The sequence below is a fragment of the Pelodiscus sinensis genome, chromosome 32 (genome assembly GCF_052426305.1).
Source record: "Pelodiscus sinensis isolate ZL-2025 chromosome 32, ASM5242630v1, whole genome shotgun sequence".
NCBI lineage: Eukaryota > Metazoa > Chordata > Testudines > Trionychidae > Pelodiscus > Pelodiscus sinensis.
Genome location: NC_143083.1, coordinates 3,689,989 through 3,708,855, shown reverse-complemented (window position 1 = coordinate 3,708,855; position 18,867 = coordinate 3,689,989). Strand labels below are relative to the sequence as shown.

Here is an 18,867-nt window from a genome sequence, read left to right as displayed (position 1 = left end):
TGCTGGGGCTCTCATTACTGGGTTTCAAAGCAGCTGTTCTTCTACAAATGAATTTCACAAGCCAGCTACAGAGAGTGGAATTGACCTTCATATGTGAATTTGACATGCTGTCCCAGGGCCTGTACAAAGACTTGAGCTGGATGGCCCATTAGAACTCCAGCTTTCCTTCCATTCAACACCCAGTTGACATCAGAAGCTGAGCATGGGCCACTTCCAGCCCACTCAATTAACCTCATTAGTTCCCAGCACTACAACATACAGGCCCTTCATAGAATCACAGGGCTGGAAGAGACCTCAGCAGGTCATTCAGTTCGACCTCCTGTCCAGCTTCCCCCCCTTCTTTTTCTGTTATAAATTGTGAGAGTCCCCCCTTTTTACTCTCCACTCTAGCTCATCTGAGGAAGTGGGGTTTGCCCACAAAAGCTCATGATCCTACATATTTTTTTTGTTTGTCTCTAAGGTGCCACAGGATTACTCACTGTTTATACAGGTACAGTTTAACATAGGCAGGACCTACGCAAATTGTACTTTTTCAGGGCACAGTGGGGCCCTGAGAAGTACCATAGAACAAACAAACAGCCACCACAATCCCTCCATACACTGTTTGAAGGCATTTGAAACTTAAAACATGATTCATAAACTGAGCCTCTTTTTTGTGCTTTGCCTTGTCCTTTTTGTTGTATAAACAGGAAATAAAGCATGAATGCAGTTAAAGTTCAAATTAAATTTGGCCCTACCACCCGCAGCTGCTTTTAACAAAGGACGTAACATTTTTTGGAAAGAACGAATCACATAATTCAACCAATTACATTAAAATGTCAATAGAAAAAAAAACCTATTACTGAAGAAAGATCAGGGTCATTGTTTCAGGCTGGAGCAATGTAGATAGCATGCTCCCCACACTAAATAAGTCCTTAAAGTGTAACGGGAGTGGGAAAAGGGTAGTGCTTAGAACATGCATCCAAGGAGAATTCCTGGATTATATCCCTAGCATTGCAGAGAGTCATGTCACAACATCCCAGAGTTTCAGTTTCCCAATATATTGTTTTTACTTAAGAAAAAGTGTCTAAGCAGCCAAGAGAAGACAATTTGTTTTACCTCTCTATCCTCATTAGCCTTTCCGGGGTATATCTGCACTACGGAGACCAAGTGCATACACAGTACACACTAATGGTTGGGATTTTACTGTGGGATAGACCCCCACCTCCCAAGGTCAACAGAAGAATGCCTCTGTTAACATGGCAGCAGCTACCCTGGGGCTTACACTGGCACAACTATGGCACTCAAAGGGTGTGTACGGCAGTGCTGTCACATACTCCTGATGAAGATAACTATCAACCTACATTTTCAGTGTAGTCCAAGCTCAGAGTTTTGCGGGATCCCACTTACGATTTTATATCACAAGCACAGGAGTGACTACAGGAGGCTGCCCTGTTCTGCAACTCTTCCTCACACAAGTACTCACTGAAGTCAGTGTCTGCACTCCAGAAAGGCTGTTTTCCAATGTAAAAACACCACCACAGCTCTAGGGATAGAAGCAATTAGTAGTTGCTCCCCCTACTTGCTGCCTCTATATGTACATTCATATAGAAACTTCTTAAAACAGATTAAAAATGCATCCTCCACCACTCTCTGCAGCCAAGACATTTCAATATAAAATCCATCTTGTGGGGAGGGAGAGTATTAAAGTAAGCCTGGCTGGAAAATGCACTTTCCTTTTCCACTATGCTCATAAGCAAACATGAATAACTCAAGACTTACAGTCCAATTCACATGACTCACAAAACCAAGATGGGGTTCAATGAAAGCTGCTACCTTCTCAATTTCAAAAATACAAAAATGCCCTTGTGTCCTGTGGAGGGCAACATTTTCTGTTTTAAAAACGTAAGAAACAGGACGCTGTTCTCTGCACAGGAAGCGTTAAAGGAATACACCTCCTTTAAAGTTGCAGGTCATAAATAAATGTATTTCTTTACCTCTTGTTACTAATATCTTAGGCTGTCAGAGGTGAAAACTTTAAATCAGATTTATTTCTCACTGTTTGCCCATTTCTTCAAGCTGAGAGAAATAATAAAAAAAAAAAATCAGTGAAAGGACATTCCAGCTGTTAGGATGCTAACCTGAGATTTTTAGATTCATAATCATAGACAGTAAGTCCAGAAGGGACTGCTGATCATCTAATTTGACCTCCTGGATAATACGCCATATCATTTCCATTCATTAATTCCTGTTTTCACTAGAGCAGGCCTTTTAAAAAAATAGCGACTCTTGCGTTAAAATGTGTCTGCAATGGAGAATCTACCACAGTTGTTCCATGGTTCATTACCCTCACTCTTCAAAATGTGTCTTATTTCCAATCTGAATTTGTCTAGCTTCAACTTCCAGCCACTGGCTCTTGTTCCAGATTTGGGGTCAGGTGTTGTAGGAGAATTATGATGCTGCAGTGAGATGGGGATTTGGCCCCAATTGGGGGCATGTTGGCCAGGCTTCATTTTTAAATAAAATATTATGTCAAACTCAAAAGGTTTTAGCATTTTCTTTATTTATGAGAGGGGTGAGGAACCGGTTTTGAGTCAAGGGTCACTGATCCACAGAAAAGTCAGTTGGGGCCACACGAGTGAGATGCAACACCCCCCCTCCCCCAAGCCTCACTAATGTAGTCCCAACTGTGCTGGGGTCAGGGACATGGTCCTGCTGGGCACTGGGGAGGGTGGCTGGATGCTGGGACAAGGAACAGGGTGCTGCTGGGTGCTAGGATGGGTAGCAGGGTGCTAGGATGGGTGGCAGGGTGCTAGGGTCAGGGACAGGGTGGTGCTCAGTGCTGCAGTGGGTGGTAAGGTGCTGGGGCCGGGGACAGGGTGGTACTGGATGCTGGGGACAGGGGCTGCTGGGGGCTGGGGACAGGGGCTGCTGGGGACAGGGGCTCCTGCAGCACCTCTGGGTTACGGGAAGTGTGCAACTGCACTTCCCCTCCCCAAACAGCTGGCGTGCACGCTGCCTGAGCAGCAGGGGCTCTTGCACTCCAGCAACTTACTTCCATGATGCCGTCCTGCCGGGGGGAGGGGGTGGTAGGAGGGGTGGGGAGGAAGGCACGGTGAATCCCAGGGTAGAGCGTACTGCCTGCACAGTTGGAGCTGCGCAGACCCGGGTCTCCTGCGTGGGGAAGGGGGGAGGTCAGAAGGGCGGTGGAACTAAGTTGCTGGGTGCCATAGCCCCAGCTGTTCAGGCAGCGCACGCCGACTCCTTTGGAGAGGGGAAGTGCTTCCCTCCCCGCTGTGGGTCATGTGGGGTCACTCCTGTTTGGCACCCCCCTAGTGTGCCGGCCGGGAGCAACTGTTCCCTCTGCCCCCGCCTCCCTATGCCTCTGCGTCTCCAGGGAGGAACAGGAAACAAGCATGCTGCTTCTTTAAGAAGCTGGCTAGCCGGCTCTCTCTCTTTCAGAGAGGGCGGGAGAGTGCTGGGTTCCACGGAGCACCAATTGGGAAACACTGCATTAGACAGTCTAGGGCAGCAATGGGCACCCTAGGACAGTGAGTGGGCCACATGAGCAGCCTACCATCTCAGTGGGCCACAAGATCGTAGTAAGCAAGACAATCTCACGAGATAGGGCAGTTCTGCTAACTGTGCTTGTGCACCTAGAATTTGAAGGGGTGTGGACTGATCCGTAGCAGCGCTCTGATTGGATGCAGAGGGAGCATATGGCTTTTACAGTCAATGCTGTGCGCAATCAACATGCACCTCACTTCATGTGCCCTTGCTTTGTGTGTGTGTCACTTTTAGGGATGTTGAGTAGCAATTCATTTGCTAGTCGAGTCGTCGATGGAATTTCCATCGACGACTCGACTAGTCAATAAGCACTTCCGCGTTCCGCCTTTAAAATGCAAATTTGAAAGCTGGAACACCACATTGTACCCAGGGCCAGGGGGAAGTCCCACGGACTCCGGGCACCATGTGGGCACTTCCACTTTGAAATGTGCACGAGCCCCAGCAGGAGACTCTCATACATTCCAAAGCTGGCACGCTGCATGGAGCCTGGGGTCAGCTGCGGCTGATCCCAGGCTCCCTGGCATTTCAAAGTGACAGCACCGCACAGAGCCTGCAGTCAGCTGGGGAGTCTGATCCTGGGCTCCACAGGGCATTGCCGCTTTGAAACGCTGCATACAGCCTGGGGATACCCCAAGTGGCCCTGGCCTGCACACAGTCTGGTGCCAGGCTTCAAGCGGTGCTGCCACTTTAAAGTACCCCTCTTCTTCCCCACCCCATTGCTGCCAGCAAGGCAGGGAGGGGAGAGACTATTTGACTATCCTGTTGACTATCTGATAAGCATTTGCTTACTGGATAGTCTACTAGTCCTCCACATCCCTAACTTTATGGAAGGCACTTCATGGAAGTCCAACACAATACCAGATCTGGAGGAATTTTTCCCATATCTCTTGTGGACTATTTACAGCTCTATATCCTACTGCAGTAGATGGGATAAGGCTACAGAAATATGGAAGACAGACATTGGTTTCTGTAAGATTACTCCTGTGAATAAACTTTACTCATGAGTAAGAGATTTGCAGGAGTAGGCCCCAGAGCAGAGAAGGAGATGTGGTTTATATATGTTTCTGTGCCATCACACTGTGTTACAACTACTCAGACTGGCCTAGCAAATCGAATCTCTACAGCAAACACTCAAAATAAAATTTAAAACCACACAAAATTAAATAGTTTCCAATTATTTACATGTCAAATGCCTAGAGCAGAAAACACGCCATAAAAGTCTCATTAGTACAGCATGAAAGAAAGAGTTTCATTACATATTTAGCAAAAGGTATTGCAGTAAGAAAATAATGGGGAAGGGCAGGAAAAGCATTCCCCTATACCGAGGTTCACATGTGGAACTACTAGTGCCGAAGACATGCTGAAAAATCTTCCACTCTTGCAACCATCCCATGTGCAAAATTCCCCATGCGTTAGGTGTAACTGCCCCTCGCATGCACGTACAACCAAGCTGTCCTCGCCCCTGCAATGCATACAAGACAGCACTCCCACACCTCTTACTTGCTGTACACTCCGGCTGTGTCTAGACTGGCATGATTTTCCAGAAATGCTTAACAGAAAAGTTTTCCGTTAAACGCATTTTCGGAACAGAGCGCCTAGATTGGCACGGACGCTTTTCTGCAAAAGCACTTTTTGCGGAAAAGCGTCCGTGGCCAATCTAGACACGCTTTTCCGCAAAAAAGCCCCGATCGCCATTTTCGCCATCGAGGCTTTTTTGCTGAAAACAAATCTGAGCTGTCTACACTGGCCCTTTTGCACAAAAGCTTTGCACAAAAGGGACTCGGGAACAGCATCGTATTTCCGCAAGAAGCACTGATTTCTTACATGAGATCGTCAGCGCTTTTGCGGAAATTCAAGCAGCCAGTGTAGACAGGGGGCAAGTTTTTCCAGAGAAGCAGCTGATTTTCTGGAAAAACTGGCCAGTCTAGACACACCCCGGCTGTGTCTACACTGGCATGAATTTCCGGAACTGCTTAAAACAGAATACTATTCCATTTTCAGTTTTTCCGGAAAAGGAGCGTCTACATTGGCAGGCTGCTTTTCCGGAAAAGCGTCTGCGGCCAATGTAGACGCGCTTTTCCGGAAAAGAGCCCCGATCACCATTTTCGCGATCGGGGCTTTTTTCCGGAAAAGACTACTGGGCTGTCCACACTGGCCCTTTTCCAGAACAGTGTCCTGGAATAAGGACTTATGCCCGAGCGGGAGCAGAACAGTTTTTCCGGAATAGCGGCTGATTTTGTACAGTGGCCCAGTGCAGACACAGCCCTGGTGCAGGAAGAGCTCAACTGCCCCCCCCCCCCGTGCAACAGGGTCACTTGCAGCCACAGGCCAGGCGGTCGCACCCCCCCCCCCCGGCTCTCCCCCCTCAGTGGGGACACGCAGGCAGGCAGCAGCCCCAGGGCGCTGCTGGTTTTCTGGAGGGCGGGGGGAGGGGGGGGTCTCCCGGTGACCTCACTTGGGCTGGGGGGGGGGGGCTTGGTTGCAACCCCCCCCCCATTAACTGCTCGACTGGACGGGGGGGCTGATTCCACCCCTCCCCCACTCGCCGGCCGGGGGACCCCATTACTAACCAGGCCTAGGGGCTGCTCCCGGCCGCCAGGCTATTGCCCGCTGGGGGCAGCTCCCCCGCGCTCGGTCGCCCCTACCTCAGCGCATCAGCAGCCGGGCCCTCGGCTCCGCCAGACCTTAGCAACAGCCGCGGGGCGCACTGGGATTTGTAGTCCCACCACGGCGTATCCCTGCGGCCGGAGCGGCGAGGTCGACTACCTCTCCCAGCATGCCCCGCGGCGGCAAGGGGCGGGGCCGCCCCCGCTAGCATGTGAGCGAGGCGCGGGGCCAGGAGTGTGGGCTGAAGCCAGGCGCGAATTGGCCTACGGCAGCCGGCGGGGGACAATTTTAGGAGGGAGGCTGCGAAGGCGGAGCCAGGGCCTGCCTGGGCCTGGGGGTTGCTGGGTCATGGCTGGGGCAGGCACCTGTGCCCTGCCCCCCCCCCCCGCTGGCTTTGCGCCCTGCAGCTCCTGGGCCATGAGACACCTCTCCTGACAAGGCACCTTCCTCGGCCTGCTGGGGCTGGCTAGGGTTGCCAGATACCGTCACCAAACATGGCAGGGAAAGCGTTGGTTGAGCAAACCCCCCCCCCCCAAAATGGAAACCGACCTTTTGAGAAAAACACAAAAACAAGAAAGGATCTTTAAATTCCCACGCTCGCTGCTCTCCCCGCCCCCACCAGATGCGGCAGGGGAAAAATGACCCCACTGGCCTTCTGTCCAAGAAGAAAACAGAAAATACGGGACGTTTTACATGGCCAGTATTTTCTGGGTTTTTTTACCACACAGAAGACGCAATTAGTGGACTGTCTGGGTGAAAACCAGACACCTGGCAACCCTAGGTGTGAACAGCCCACCCCCGCAATGCACCGGCTTAAGCCTGCAGACAGAGCCAGAGTGAGCGTGAACACTATTCCTCCAGCAGCCCAGCTGCCCCCTCTCGGGAAGGTGGATATACAAGAGTGACGGATGTTTTCCCCTCCCAGTGCTGCAGCGAGGGCCATCCCTCGGGCAGTGCTGGGCATGAGGCAAACCTCCACCTCTGCCCCAGGCAACCCCCATGGGCCACCTTGCTGAAGCCCCTTCACCTCAGCAACACAAGCCGGGTCGTTATGGGGGGGGGGCGGGGCCTGGTGTGGGACAGCAGCAGGAGTTGGTCTCTGCCCACACGCACTGCGGCAGTGGGAGCCACAGCGGCCTGGCAGATTGCTCTGTTCTGCCCTGCAGTCCTCTCCAGGCCCACTGCACCCCACTTCTCTGTGGTGGTGGGTAGGGTTGCCAGATAGTTTAACCAAATATACTGAACCACCACCCCCAAAAAGACACGAGGGGGGGGGAAAGGCCCCCGACAGCAGTTATTAAGCAAAAAAAAAAAAAATTAAAAAATCAGCATGGCCCCTTTAAGAAGAGTCTTTTTTTTTTTTGCTGGTGGCCATTTTGTTTTTCTTTCCAGCTATAAGACAAACGCCTTGTGGGGGGAGCCTGGTAGAGAGTGTCGTAGGGTTGCCAGGTGTTCGGTGTTTTCACCTCCTAGCAGGGAAAAAAAATCAGAAAATACCAGACACTTTAGGTGTCCAGTATTTTCTGAATTTTTGTACTGGACAGGAGGCGAAAATATCGGACTGTCCAGGTCAATACCGGACACCTGGCAACCCTAGTGGCGGGAAGCAGAGTGCCCTGGGGCCGGGGCACTCTGCTTCCTGCTGCCACAGAGAAGCCAAGTGCGGGCCGGGAGAGGACAGTGGGTCAGAGCAGATCGGAGCAGGCTCCCCCCGCCGCAGTGTGTGTGTTTGAGTGTGTCCCTTGCTGCACCAGGCCCTCCTTCTCCCATAATTCCCAGATCGCGTCCATAGGATGGTTGAGACGGCTGCAGCAGGGCCTCTCCAAAGTGCGGGGCCTGGGGTGACTGCCCCGAACCATCCTATGGATGGGACAACTTGCTGCAGCCATACTGCTGAAACAGATCTAGCAGGAAGGTAGCCATGTCATCTCTTTTCTTCATCACTGTTAGTTCAGGCCTGGTTAGGGGAGCAGGTGCCTGGAAAGTCAAGTTGAAAGTCAGGTCAGCTCTATTGACTGGGCACCCAAAGTCCAGTTACTGTAGGTATGGGAGGCGCTGAGTCATCAGCCACTCCAGCCCTTACTCAGCAGGGGCTGCCTTCTACCTGCATCAGGCACCTGCAAGTAGGATTACCAGATAGGTTTAGAAAAAATACTGGACACACTTGATGTGGGGGGGACTGGCCAGCAGGAGGGCGGGGGCACCGTGGCTGGCCGTGGGAGATGGGCGGGGCAGGAGGCGGGGCGGGCGGGGTCGGGGCAGCACAACTGGCCGGAGGAGATGGGGGGGTTAGGGGCAGCGCAGCTGGCCACGGGAGATCGGGAAGAGGAGAACCAGCCGGCAGGAAGCAGGGGTGACCAGGAGGGGTTTGGGGCAGTGCGGCTGGCCGGAGGAGATGCGGGGGGGGGGGGGCGGTCGGGGGCAGCGTGGCTGGCCTGGTGAGATGGGGGAGTGAGAGGGGGCAGTGCAGCTGGCCACGGGAGATCGGGAGGAGGAGAACTGGCCAGCAAGAAGCAGGGGTGACCAGGAGGGGGTTGGGGCAGTGCGGCTGGCCGGAGGAGGTGCAGGGGGGGGGGGGCGGTCGGGGGCAGCGTGGCTGGCCTGGGGAGATGGGAGAGTGGGAGGGGACAGCGCAGCTGGCCAGGGGAGATCGGGAGGAGGAGAGCCGGCCGGCAAGAAGCAGGGGTGACCAGGAGGGGGTCGGGGCAGTGCGGCTGGCCGGAGGAGATGCGGGGTGGGGGGCGGTCGGGGGCAGCGTGGCTGGCCCGGGGAGATGGGGAAGTGGGAGGGGACAGCGCAGCTGGCCAGGGGAGATCGGGAGGAGGAGGACCTTATTTCAGGTCTGAATGTGGTTGTCTTCAGCTCCAGCCATTGGATTGTATTGGGCCATTCTCTGAAAGACTGAAGAGCAAATTACTAAGTATTTATTCCTCAGGTTGGTACTTAGGACTGTAATTGAGTCACTCCTTAACTTTCCCTTTGTTAAGCTAAATGTGTTGAGTTCCTTTAGGGCAGTGGTCCTCAACTCGTTTCAGTCCACGGACCACCAGGCCAATCAAAAAATGTTCATGGACCACCTCCTTTTTGAGACATGATAAAAAAGAGCAGACAAAAAGGCGTAAAAACAGCCTAACGGCGGCGCATGCTCACGCCATGTGACTTTGGACAATGTTCCTGTGGACCACCGAAAAAGTCACCGTGGACCACCAGTTGAGAACCACAGCTTTAGGGCTTGTCTCCACTATGTGTCTGCTTAGACATGGTAAATAGATCTCCGATCGCTCTCCGGTCATCTGAAGAAGTGGGCTGTGCCCACAAAAGCTCATGATACCATCTACAGGTTTTGTTAGTCTTTAAAGTGCTACCAGACTATTTGTTGTTTTTTTATGTTTACCCTGTACAGACTAACTCGGCTATCCCTCTGATGCTCTCCTGTTGACACTGGTACTCCACCAAGACAAGAAGAGTAGCCAGTGTCGATGGGAGACCACACAAGACGTTGTGGTAAGTACATCGACTTCAGTTACGCTATTTGCCGAGCTGAAGTCAAGAAGATCAATGGCAGGGATTAGTGCAGACTGTCCTAAGTGTGCCACTGTACGGGAGTTTTCTAATCCTTTAATCTTTCTCCTGGCTCTTCCCTGAACCCTCACTGATTTATCAAAATTCTTCCTGGATTGCGGGTAGCAGAACTGGACAGTGACTGACTCTTCACAGCTTTCTTCCGGGCTATTGCCAATTCAACCAGGTGCTTACGTACACAGCAAACTATAGGTGCTTAGAGTTAGGCATTGAGTGCCTTGTGAGTGGGTCTCAATGACAGACCGAGGCAAAGCCTCTTGGCATCGGTGAAAAGACTCCTGGGATTCCAGTGGACTTTGGGCTTTCTGCTAAGAAACAGGAGTCAAATTCAGAATTCCCAACACGTTTTCCCCTGTAAAACAGACTTTATTTTTCTTCCCATAAATCTTGTGCAATATACATCTATATCTCTATCGAATCCGCCTCATTAAAAGGTCCCCCCGACACATTATGAAAAATCCAAACAAAGTCCCCCCTTCTTAAATTAACATTTCCCCTCCCCCACCCACCCCTCCCTGGGTTTCTTTATTTTGTTAGGTTTTGTTTTTTTGTTTTTCTTTAAAAAAATAGAAATTACAATCTTACAAGACAGGACATTCAATGAGAACAGAAGTATTTTCCTAAGTCTAAAAAGTAAAACATTTCCATGAAACCTGCCTGTACCTACAGGTGGGGGAAGTGTGTACGGTGTTAGATAGAAAAAATGCTTTCCATTTCTTCGTTTCATTCATATAGATAAAAATAACAAAACTGACTGCAATGTTATAGATTTTCTCTTTTGCACCAACATTCACAATATATATATATATATATATATATATAAAACCCATTTCTTCTTCGTATACACAGTGTGAGGGGTCTAGGGGTGGAAATATACACTCATCTAAACAATTGTATGAAACAAAAATATATATATATTAGATCACATGGGAAAGAGTGAGCCCTTGCTTTTGTTTGGTTCCTCAATTTCAACTATTTTTTTGGTTTAAATTAAAAAAAGAAAGCAGATGAATGAAACACATCTGACTATCTAAAACCTGGCCAGCATGGATCCAGAAAGACATGGGTGAAATTTTCCAAAGCACCTGACTTAGGCTTCTAAGAGGCACTGTCATAAGTGACATAGGAACCTAAGTTTCTTTGAAAGTTAGTGGCTCTTAAATGCCCAAGTTTCTTTTGAAAACAGCACTTATGTTCCTAGTGCCCGTTCTCAAGGGCTGTAGACATCTGATTCCCACCGAAAGCTGAAGTGTTGTGATCAAGAGCCTCAAAGGTATTTAGGTGCCTAAGTCATGCAGGCACTTTTGAAACTTTTACCTATTATCTTTACATCACTTGGTATGTGTGTGTGTGTGTGAGAGAGAGAGTGAATGAGTGTGCAAACACACGCCTGCATGTAGCCATCAGGACTGATTCTCACTTACACTGAACTTTATTTAATCCACTCTGGCAATATAAAAGGGCCTTAAAGCAGCAGTAATAGCACTTTTAAGTCCACTTCATATTGCCAAAATGGTGTAAAAAGGCCTTAATCTCATTTACACTAAGGCCACCATGTATACTGGCATATAAACTGAGACATGTATGTATACCCCATTGGTGCAGCGTGTATTACAGGCCTTGCCTCTGATCTCTTATCCACGTAAGTGGGTAAGAGCCTATCACTGCTACCAGCCAGTGGAGTCACTCCCTTAGCTCAAGCAATAGAGGTCCATCCTCTTAGCCCTGCATGTCCGTTTCATTCCCATACCGGGGAAGGGGAGTGTCTATTTCCTGTTAGAACGCCAAGATGTTAATTTGTGAGGCAGGAGGGTGCTGCACACCTGTGCCAGTCTAGTAGGATTGTTACGGTGCCCCAGTGAGCGAACCTGGGACCTGCCCCTGCAGAGCACCCGCAAATGATGTACAAGTCAATGGGAGATGAGGATGCTCGGCAGGTCAGCATAGCAGGCCCCAATGATCAAAACTACCCTTGACAATCCTGGGAATAGCCTTGGGCCTCAGTAGATGTACAAAAAGGAGGAAGGTGAGTAGAGAAATGGAGGGAAAGGTATACAAGGGTCAGAAAGCTTTGTGGGGCTGGAGGACTGGTCCAAACCAGGAGTTGGACCATGCAGCCAGAACGGCAGGACGTTGACTTTTGCAGTGCTAAATCAGAGGCTGACTTCTACATGGGGCTAGGTTATATGCAAGTATAAACGGTCCACATGTTGGTGGAAATTTGCAGCGGTGCTTAGAGGAGTTAGATGCCCAACTCCCATTCATTTCGACTCATTCCTAAAGACCCGCACTGACTTTGTAGATCTCAGCCAAGCAGGTTATTTTAAATAATCACATGTCCTGCTTTCATTCAGCGGTTGGAGGTGGAGGTGACCTAATTGGTTTATTTAAAAAACTCATTTCACCCCCAATTTAGAGCCTTTAAAAAAAAGCGCCACTTCCTTCAGCGCGGCTGGTTGGGTGACAATGTCTTAGGTTTCCAGTCTCTTCCTGAAATTTCCCTGTAGGCTGAATCCAAACTTTCTTCCGTTTGACATAGAATCATGGAATCCCAGGGCGGGCAGAGACCTCAGGAGGCATCGAGTCCAGCCCCCTGCCCAAAGCAGGACCAACCCAACTCAATCAGCCCAGCCAGGGCTGTGTCAAGCCTGGACTTAAAACCCTCTAAGGATGGAGATTCCATATGCTCTGTGTCGCAAGCAGGGAAATTGCCAGTCAATGGCAAGGGCTCAGTCTTTCCTGAATTAAGGTGCTCACTTGGCTTCTTCACTGATGAAATGAAAACGGCGACTTTTAACCTTGTGCACATTGCTCAGGGAACATCAAGGACACAGAAGGGGAGGGGGAGTTGTGCCTTTTTTCTTCACCATTTCGGAACACCTGTGGCTATTGCCTTTAAGAAAGGGATTTCTGTCCTCTCGCAGCAACTGACACAAGCCCCTCGACCCAAGCCCATTCCTCCCTCACGGCGCTTGCTCCCGAGGGCCTGCCTCCCACCGAGGCGATTAGCTGGTCCGCAACCAGTGTTGGAAATGATTTCCCAAAAGGCACAACCCCACGGATGAAAAAGGCAATGCTGACTTCTCTAGTCCACAAAGTGTCGGGATCGGAGGGGGTAGCAAAAAAAAAAAAAAAAAGCAAGATCATGTCCCCAACCCTGCTAACACTGTCTTGAAGAACAACATATGGCACTAGATACTGCACCCGGCGACTGGGGAAGCCAGCAGCCTTCTTCCGAAGTACGAATGAATTTGGGAACATGCAATCAGGGGAGAAGAATGCCATGATAATGAACGGAGGTGGAGAAATCCGATATGCCCCACTCCAGATATCTAACAGCGGTTAACCAAGCGAAGTCATATTCAGCCTTATTTAGTGTAGAGTGGCTTTAAGAGAAAGTGAAAGTCCATTTTTACTTGGCCTTTACAGCGGCAGAGTTCTCCTTGGCTTTGTGAGGCGGTTTGCTTGAATAAGTGCAAAGCGTGTTCCTCTCTAGCTGCTGGGCCGCCCCCCGAAGAACACGAGTGCCGGCAAGTGGAGTCGCTTCCTCCTCATAAGAGAGCTCTGGAAATGAAGGTTCCAACCTTGCTGGTGACATAGAGGAGGGGGAGGACAGAACAAGGAAGGAAAGGGAAGGAGTTGGGATTCTGACTGTTCATCAGGAGGAACCACTGTTCCCCTGGCAACAAGGCTTCTGCTTGTTCGATTTGGCATTGACATCAATGGGAGCAGGAACGAAAAAAACGTTCGACAGGAAGTAACCGTTTAATCTCTCCAGCCTGTGGCCTGTTACGCAGCATGGAAGGAGAGGGTATCCCCAGGCCCGCTGATGGGGCAAAGGGGGCATTTTAAAAGGTCTGGAAGGCTGGTTGGGGAAGGCTAGTCCTGCCCCCCTTCCGCCTGACGCTCTGCCTCTTCTGGGGGCATGGAGCCCACCCCCCATCTTGCTCAGGGGCCTGGCAGGTTTGTAGGCCTCCCTGGGTATCCTTACACCCAAGTGACTGCGCAAATCTAGTCCTTTTTCCTCAGAGGCATCTCAACTGCAACTCTGGGGAGGAGGAGATGCCAGAAGGGGAAAAGTGACGCCTGCTCCCATCACTGCATAGTAACTTGGCTTTACCGAAGAGATCCAGGGAAAGAGAACCCTGGTTTCTGCTCAGCCCACAGAGCCAATCCCAACACCCTCCAACCCAGCAGCAAAAAGCTCCTGAAAAAAGGGGTCTGAGGAGGATTCAACCTCCAGGCGCAGAGCCACCGTGCGCTGCCTTCTCCCGCCTCTGTTACACTGGGTGGGTCCCGCGCTTTGCAGCACAGAGAACGAGAACATCAGCTGCCCTTCCAGGGAGGGGCAAGGCCTGGTCGCGCTGCACTGCTGGCTGGGATGTTTGAACCTGGGACCCCTGGCTCTCCACAGCACGGCCTGGGCAAGAAGACTGAACTCAGGTAGCTAACACTGGAGGAGGCTCACCCGCCTCGGTCCGCGGCCCAGCCGCCACGAAGATGCAATGGAGCCCCCCGCGGGAGACGAAAGGTTAACCCTGCCGCGTAGGGTGCCGCTAGGGAGACGACAAGGTCACCTGAGGTGAGACTGGGGATTTCCGGGGCAAGCTTTGAAAGGGAACTCTGCACAAAGAGCTAATGACGGCTGCCATCCCCCGAAGGAACCTCTGCTCCACCACAGCGGCGCCTGGCGTCCCAGAGCTCGGCGGCGATACACGCACCGGGCCTCGAGGATGCAGCTGCGGAGAGCGAGAGGTGGCCAGCGGGAGAGGGGCAAGCCCCTTCTCTGGGGGAGAGTGCCTGGGATTGCACAGGGCAGACGGGGCCTTGACTTGAAGGACTTCTCTGCAAGACTCAGCTGGACGGAATCCGGAGGGGAGACGGGCACAGCCGACCCTGCATTCAGACAGCGGAGTGCACGGAGCCCGCTCCTGGGCGCACCCCCCATGGGTCCCGTCTGGTTGGGTTTGGATGTTTATGAGGAAACAGTGCTGAGTTCCTGCTTCCTTGTTTCCCACAGAGCGGCCCTGCGCCTGGGGAGTCACTAACTCCAGTGCACATGAAGAGTAAGATGCTACTTGTCTTCTTTCCCCCAAGCTTCAGTCCTGCTCAGCTCCCGACTCTACTGCTCTCCCCAACCCTGGCCTGATTGGCTGAGCCACCTATCCCAACGTGTCTGCATTGCCCCCTTTTCATTCCTTCTCTCTGGTGTTTATTGAATTTCAAACCAACACACACAAGACACGAGGAGAACAAGAGCCGGCCCTTGGACGAGGGCCCCTTTGCTTCGTTGCACGGGCGCGTGTGAGCCGCACGGGGATTCATGCACGAAGGAAGGTGTCGCGTACAGTTCTGGAGGGTCTCCTCGAAGGAGTGGAGGTTTCACATTCATTTCACTGGTATGGCAAAGTCAGTTTGCTTGTCCTTCAAGGTGCATTACATTCAAGAGCTATTGCAAACGGCAGCGGGGAGGCGGGGCAGAGAGGAGATCGACTCACCCCATAGGGTCTCTTGGGTTTGGTTACTTCAAACAACCCCCCTCTGGCCCCCAATGGTTCTGTTCCTCTCCAGATTTTGGGAAATGAAACGGGGTGTGGCCGCTCTGAGCCTTAGCTCTCCCGCGGGTCGCTGTACTGGAGCTCGGAGTTGAATACTTCCTTGTACAGGGGCGGGAAGCTCATAGCTGTCTCTGGATGCAGGAGCCGGAAAAACTCCAACTTGTCCAAGTGCAGGTTGCAGATGGTTTTCATGAAGGGCAGCTTGGCAACCATCTGTAGGGGAGAGAAGCCAGGGAAGGGCGTGAGATTTGAGCTTGCGATCAGCATCGCTGTGCACCGGCCATAGAGTCCAGCCGCTGGACAGGGCTTAGCTAGACCCACGCTGTAATGAGAGAGAAACCCGAGAGAGGCGTGCTGCACCGGGGCGGATGCCTCTGGGAATGCACATGGGCTAAGAGGCGCCAGGTCAAGCCCCCTTTTGAACCAGGGCAGCGTTTCTATCCTAGGGGCTTCCTGTGTTCACGGGGACGTGGTTTGGCTCCCCCTCAGCCTGGGAGAATAAAGGGAGCAGCCGCGCTGGTTTGCAGCAGCCCTGAAAATCGACAGCCGAGGATTCCCCATGCGGGTCACTGCCGCACCCGCCCAACGGAGCCATAACGACTCGATCCTGAGAGTGACAAACGAGCCCTTTTGCTACTCCCGGCTGGCACAGCCACCTCCCCACGCCTGGGCCACGAGCTCTAACGCCTCCCTTCTAAACCCCCAGGCCTCTTGCCTGGGGGTGAGAGGAGAACTTCGTGGTCGGTTCCAGCAGCAGGTTCCACTAGAATTAAGCCACGAAGCTCTCACCAGGCCGAGGAAGAAGAACTCTCTGGTGAGCTCGGCCCCTGCCACAGTCAGGCACCGAGGAAGCGCTGTTGGAAAGGATGGAGTCCTTTCACTCGGTGCTAGAAGCCTTGTGCCATGCAGGAAACCAGGTTAGACGATTTTAATGGCCTCTCCTGGCATTAAAATTTACGGAGTGAGACCTACTCCCCTAGGACCTAGTGAATCCAGCCAACACCCCACGATCCCCTCCTGTCTATCCACCCGGGCTTTGTCCAGCTGTGAAGGTCACTCCTCCCCTGCTGATAGCCAACCCCACAGCCCTTGTTTTTCCGCAGTGCAGTTCCTCCCCGGTTCCGCCAGGCAGGTCCCACTCAGCTCCGCTACCTTCGAGAGCTTATCCTCGCTGGAATGTTTCTTCTGGATCTCGTGCTGCAGGGCGAGATAGATCTTGTCCTGGAGCTTCTGCACCTTCTTGGATTCCGTGAGCCAGGGACGATCTGCAAATTGACAGACAAAGCTCACATCCGCCCTGGGAAATGGATCTAAATTCTGCACAGCTAGTACCGTGTGTGTGTGTGGAGGGGTGGGGGGGGGGGGGTATTTTCTTAACTGTTTTTCCTGCCCTTCATAAGTAGGGAGCTACAGGTTAACACGTTGCTTTGTGATCATTTCCCACCCTCCTGTGACCCTCTCTCTTGCCCTCACACATGTGTCTTGGCTGGAGAGAGTTCCACGTTCCTGAAGCAGATTTGATGAGAGACAGAGAAAAGGGAGGGATCTGTCCAGCATTTACGGTTACAAGGACTTTCCATTTGGCTGTTGGCCTGACACGCTGGCTCTGTTGGTGGCCAGTGCCTGATTCGTGAGTTCAGCTCCCACGAGTGCCCAATTGTGTACAGGGTAGGGTTGCCAGATGGTTTAACCAAAAATACTGAACACCCTCCTCCCCCCCCAAAAAAAAAACACTAGGGAAAAAATTCTGTTGAAGGGGAAAAAAAAGGGGGGGATTGAGCAAAAAAGTTCTTGAGCAAAAAAAAAAAAAAAAAGGAAAAGCAAAGAAAAGTTTAAAAAACAGCATGGCCCCTTTAAGAAATGCTTTGGAGGCTTTTTGGCCCTAACAGGCCATCTTGCCTCCCTGTGCCGGGCCAGTCAGCTCCCGTGCGGAACCCAGTAAGCACTCAGGATTTCGCCTCCTGGATGGGAAAAAATTGGAAAATACTGGACATTTGAAGTGTCCGCTATGTTCTGATTTTTTTTTACTGGACAGGAGGCAAAAATACCAAACTGTTCGGTTCAATACTGGACACCTGGCAACCCTAGTACAGGGGCAGTTCCTTCCTGGCCCCAGCAGCCATCAGTGTCATGCCCGGAAGCATGGGAGTGGAAAAGCCTTCCTTAGACAGTGCTACAAGGCGGTAAGGCTTGAAGGAGGAAAACAGAGGCAAAGACCATCAGGCACATCTCCCTGGATGCTGGAGTGGGATTTCTTTTTAGGACAAGATCCTTTCTCCGAAGGGCTCAGTCCCCTCCCTCCCCACCAGGGCCTTCTTGCAAACAGCTTCCCTGCGTTGTGTCTTGCAGGCTGCCTCTGCCAGCCCGAAAGGCTGCTGCGTCGGTCCTGCTCTCCCTGGGGAGTTTTGCCACGGGCTCCCCCGGTGCCAAGTCAGAGCCACATGCTTCCTTTGCTCCACCTGACAATGACCTAGCGAGTCTCCAGTTTCTCTGGCAAGGTTTCGGATGAACACCCCCGGAACCGCCGCCCCACCGCTCTCTCCCTTGACTGCCCCCCGCTCCACCTACCTGGAGAGAGCAGCACGGCTGCAGTGAACAGCGCCATCTCCTCGTCGGAGAGCTGTAGCCGGCACAGGTTGCGGCCCAGTTCGAAGATGGCGTTGATGAGGTCGTCGCAGCCTAAAGAGGAGACGTGGGAGTGAGAGACGCACCATGGCCTGGGCCGCACACCCCTTCGCTGCAGGAAATCGGCGTCCGCCCCCCCAGGGCAGCGCCTGCCCACAACGATAACCAAGCCCTTCTCTTGCAGCAGGAGGGGTGGGAAGGAGTCCATCGGAAGGCTCACTGGTATTCCTGGCATCACAGGTGCTGCCCAGGAGCCATGCTCTCGCTGAGAGCCGTGGGAGAGCCTGGGGGTGAGTCAAAGCCAGAATATGGCCCACGGGCAGAGGCGGCCCGAGATGAGCTGCCGGCAACTGGTGCCCTAGGTGGAATGCGCGATCAGCATCCAAAGCCCTCAACAGCGGTGCGTCATCATTGGGCGTCCCGTTTAACGCGGCGCCCTAGGCGACTGCCGAGTCTGCCTATATGCACGGGCTGCCCCTGCCCACGGGCAATATTGCCCCTTAACTGTGTTTCGTGTCAGCCCCTGGGGAGGAAGGGCTCCTTGCCCAGCATGCTGCAGAGCGGGCAGACCCTGCTGAACCAGACAGGTTTCCAGACCCTGCTGTACCTGGCAAGACGCGCACGGAGGGCTGCGGTGCCAGACTCTGCGGCTGCCTATGCCTGGGCGGAAGCCCTGCACTCCTGCTGCTGCCATTGAAACCAATGGACCCCATTGCAGGATCGGGGCCTGTGCTAGGTTAGCCCGTGTCCCCTAGGACCCACACGGAGACCCCCTCAGCGCACGGCACGAGAACCACCAGCCCTTAGCTGGCTACAGCTGTGGGAGGCACCCATGCGAGGCTGGGTCGCAATGCGGCCTGGAGCCCATTAACATTGTCCCATACGCTATCCAGCCTGGGACAATAAACACCATGGAGAGGAGAAGGAGAAGTGCTCGGGGAAAGACCAG

General features: G+C 52.5%; 2 protein-coding genes across 6 annotated transcripts in view; both read right to left on the bottom strand.

The window, feature by feature from the left end:
* The window catches only part of SCAMP4 (secretory carrier membrane protein 4), a 36,137-nt gene extending 29,840 nt beyond the window's left edge, over positions 1 to 6,297 (bottom strand). The window contains exon 1 of one of the 4 annotated variants that reach the window (XM_089774899.1): positions 6,192 to 6,297. The gene's annotated coding sequence lies outside the window, so the exon portion shown is untranslated. Of the gene's footprint in view, positions 1 to 6,116 lie in introns of all 4 variants that reach the window. The other 3 variants (XM_075903226.2, XM_075903227.2, XM_075903225.2) reach the window with 3 other exon arrangements.
* Positions 6,298 to 12,510: 6,213 nt separating this feature from the next.
* The window catches only part of LOC102458141 (nuclear receptor ROR-beta-like), a 40,944-nt gene continuing 34,587 nt past the window's right edge, over positions 12,511 to 18,867 (bottom strand). For both annotated transcript variants that reach the window (XM_006128975.5, XM_089774962.1), the window contains exons 8-10: positions 17,862 to 17,972; positions 16,446 to 16,558; positions 12,511 to 15,506 (exon numbers count right to left, since the gene is read on the bottom strand). In XM_006128975.5, the coding sequence (XP_006129037.2) occupies positions 15,345 to 15,506; positions 16,446 to 16,558; positions 17,862 to 17,972 (386 nt within the window). In that variant the 3' untranslated portion in view covers positions 12,511 to 15,344. The remainder of the gene's footprint in view (positions 15,507 to 16,445; positions 16,559 to 17,861; positions 17,973 to 18,867) is intronic.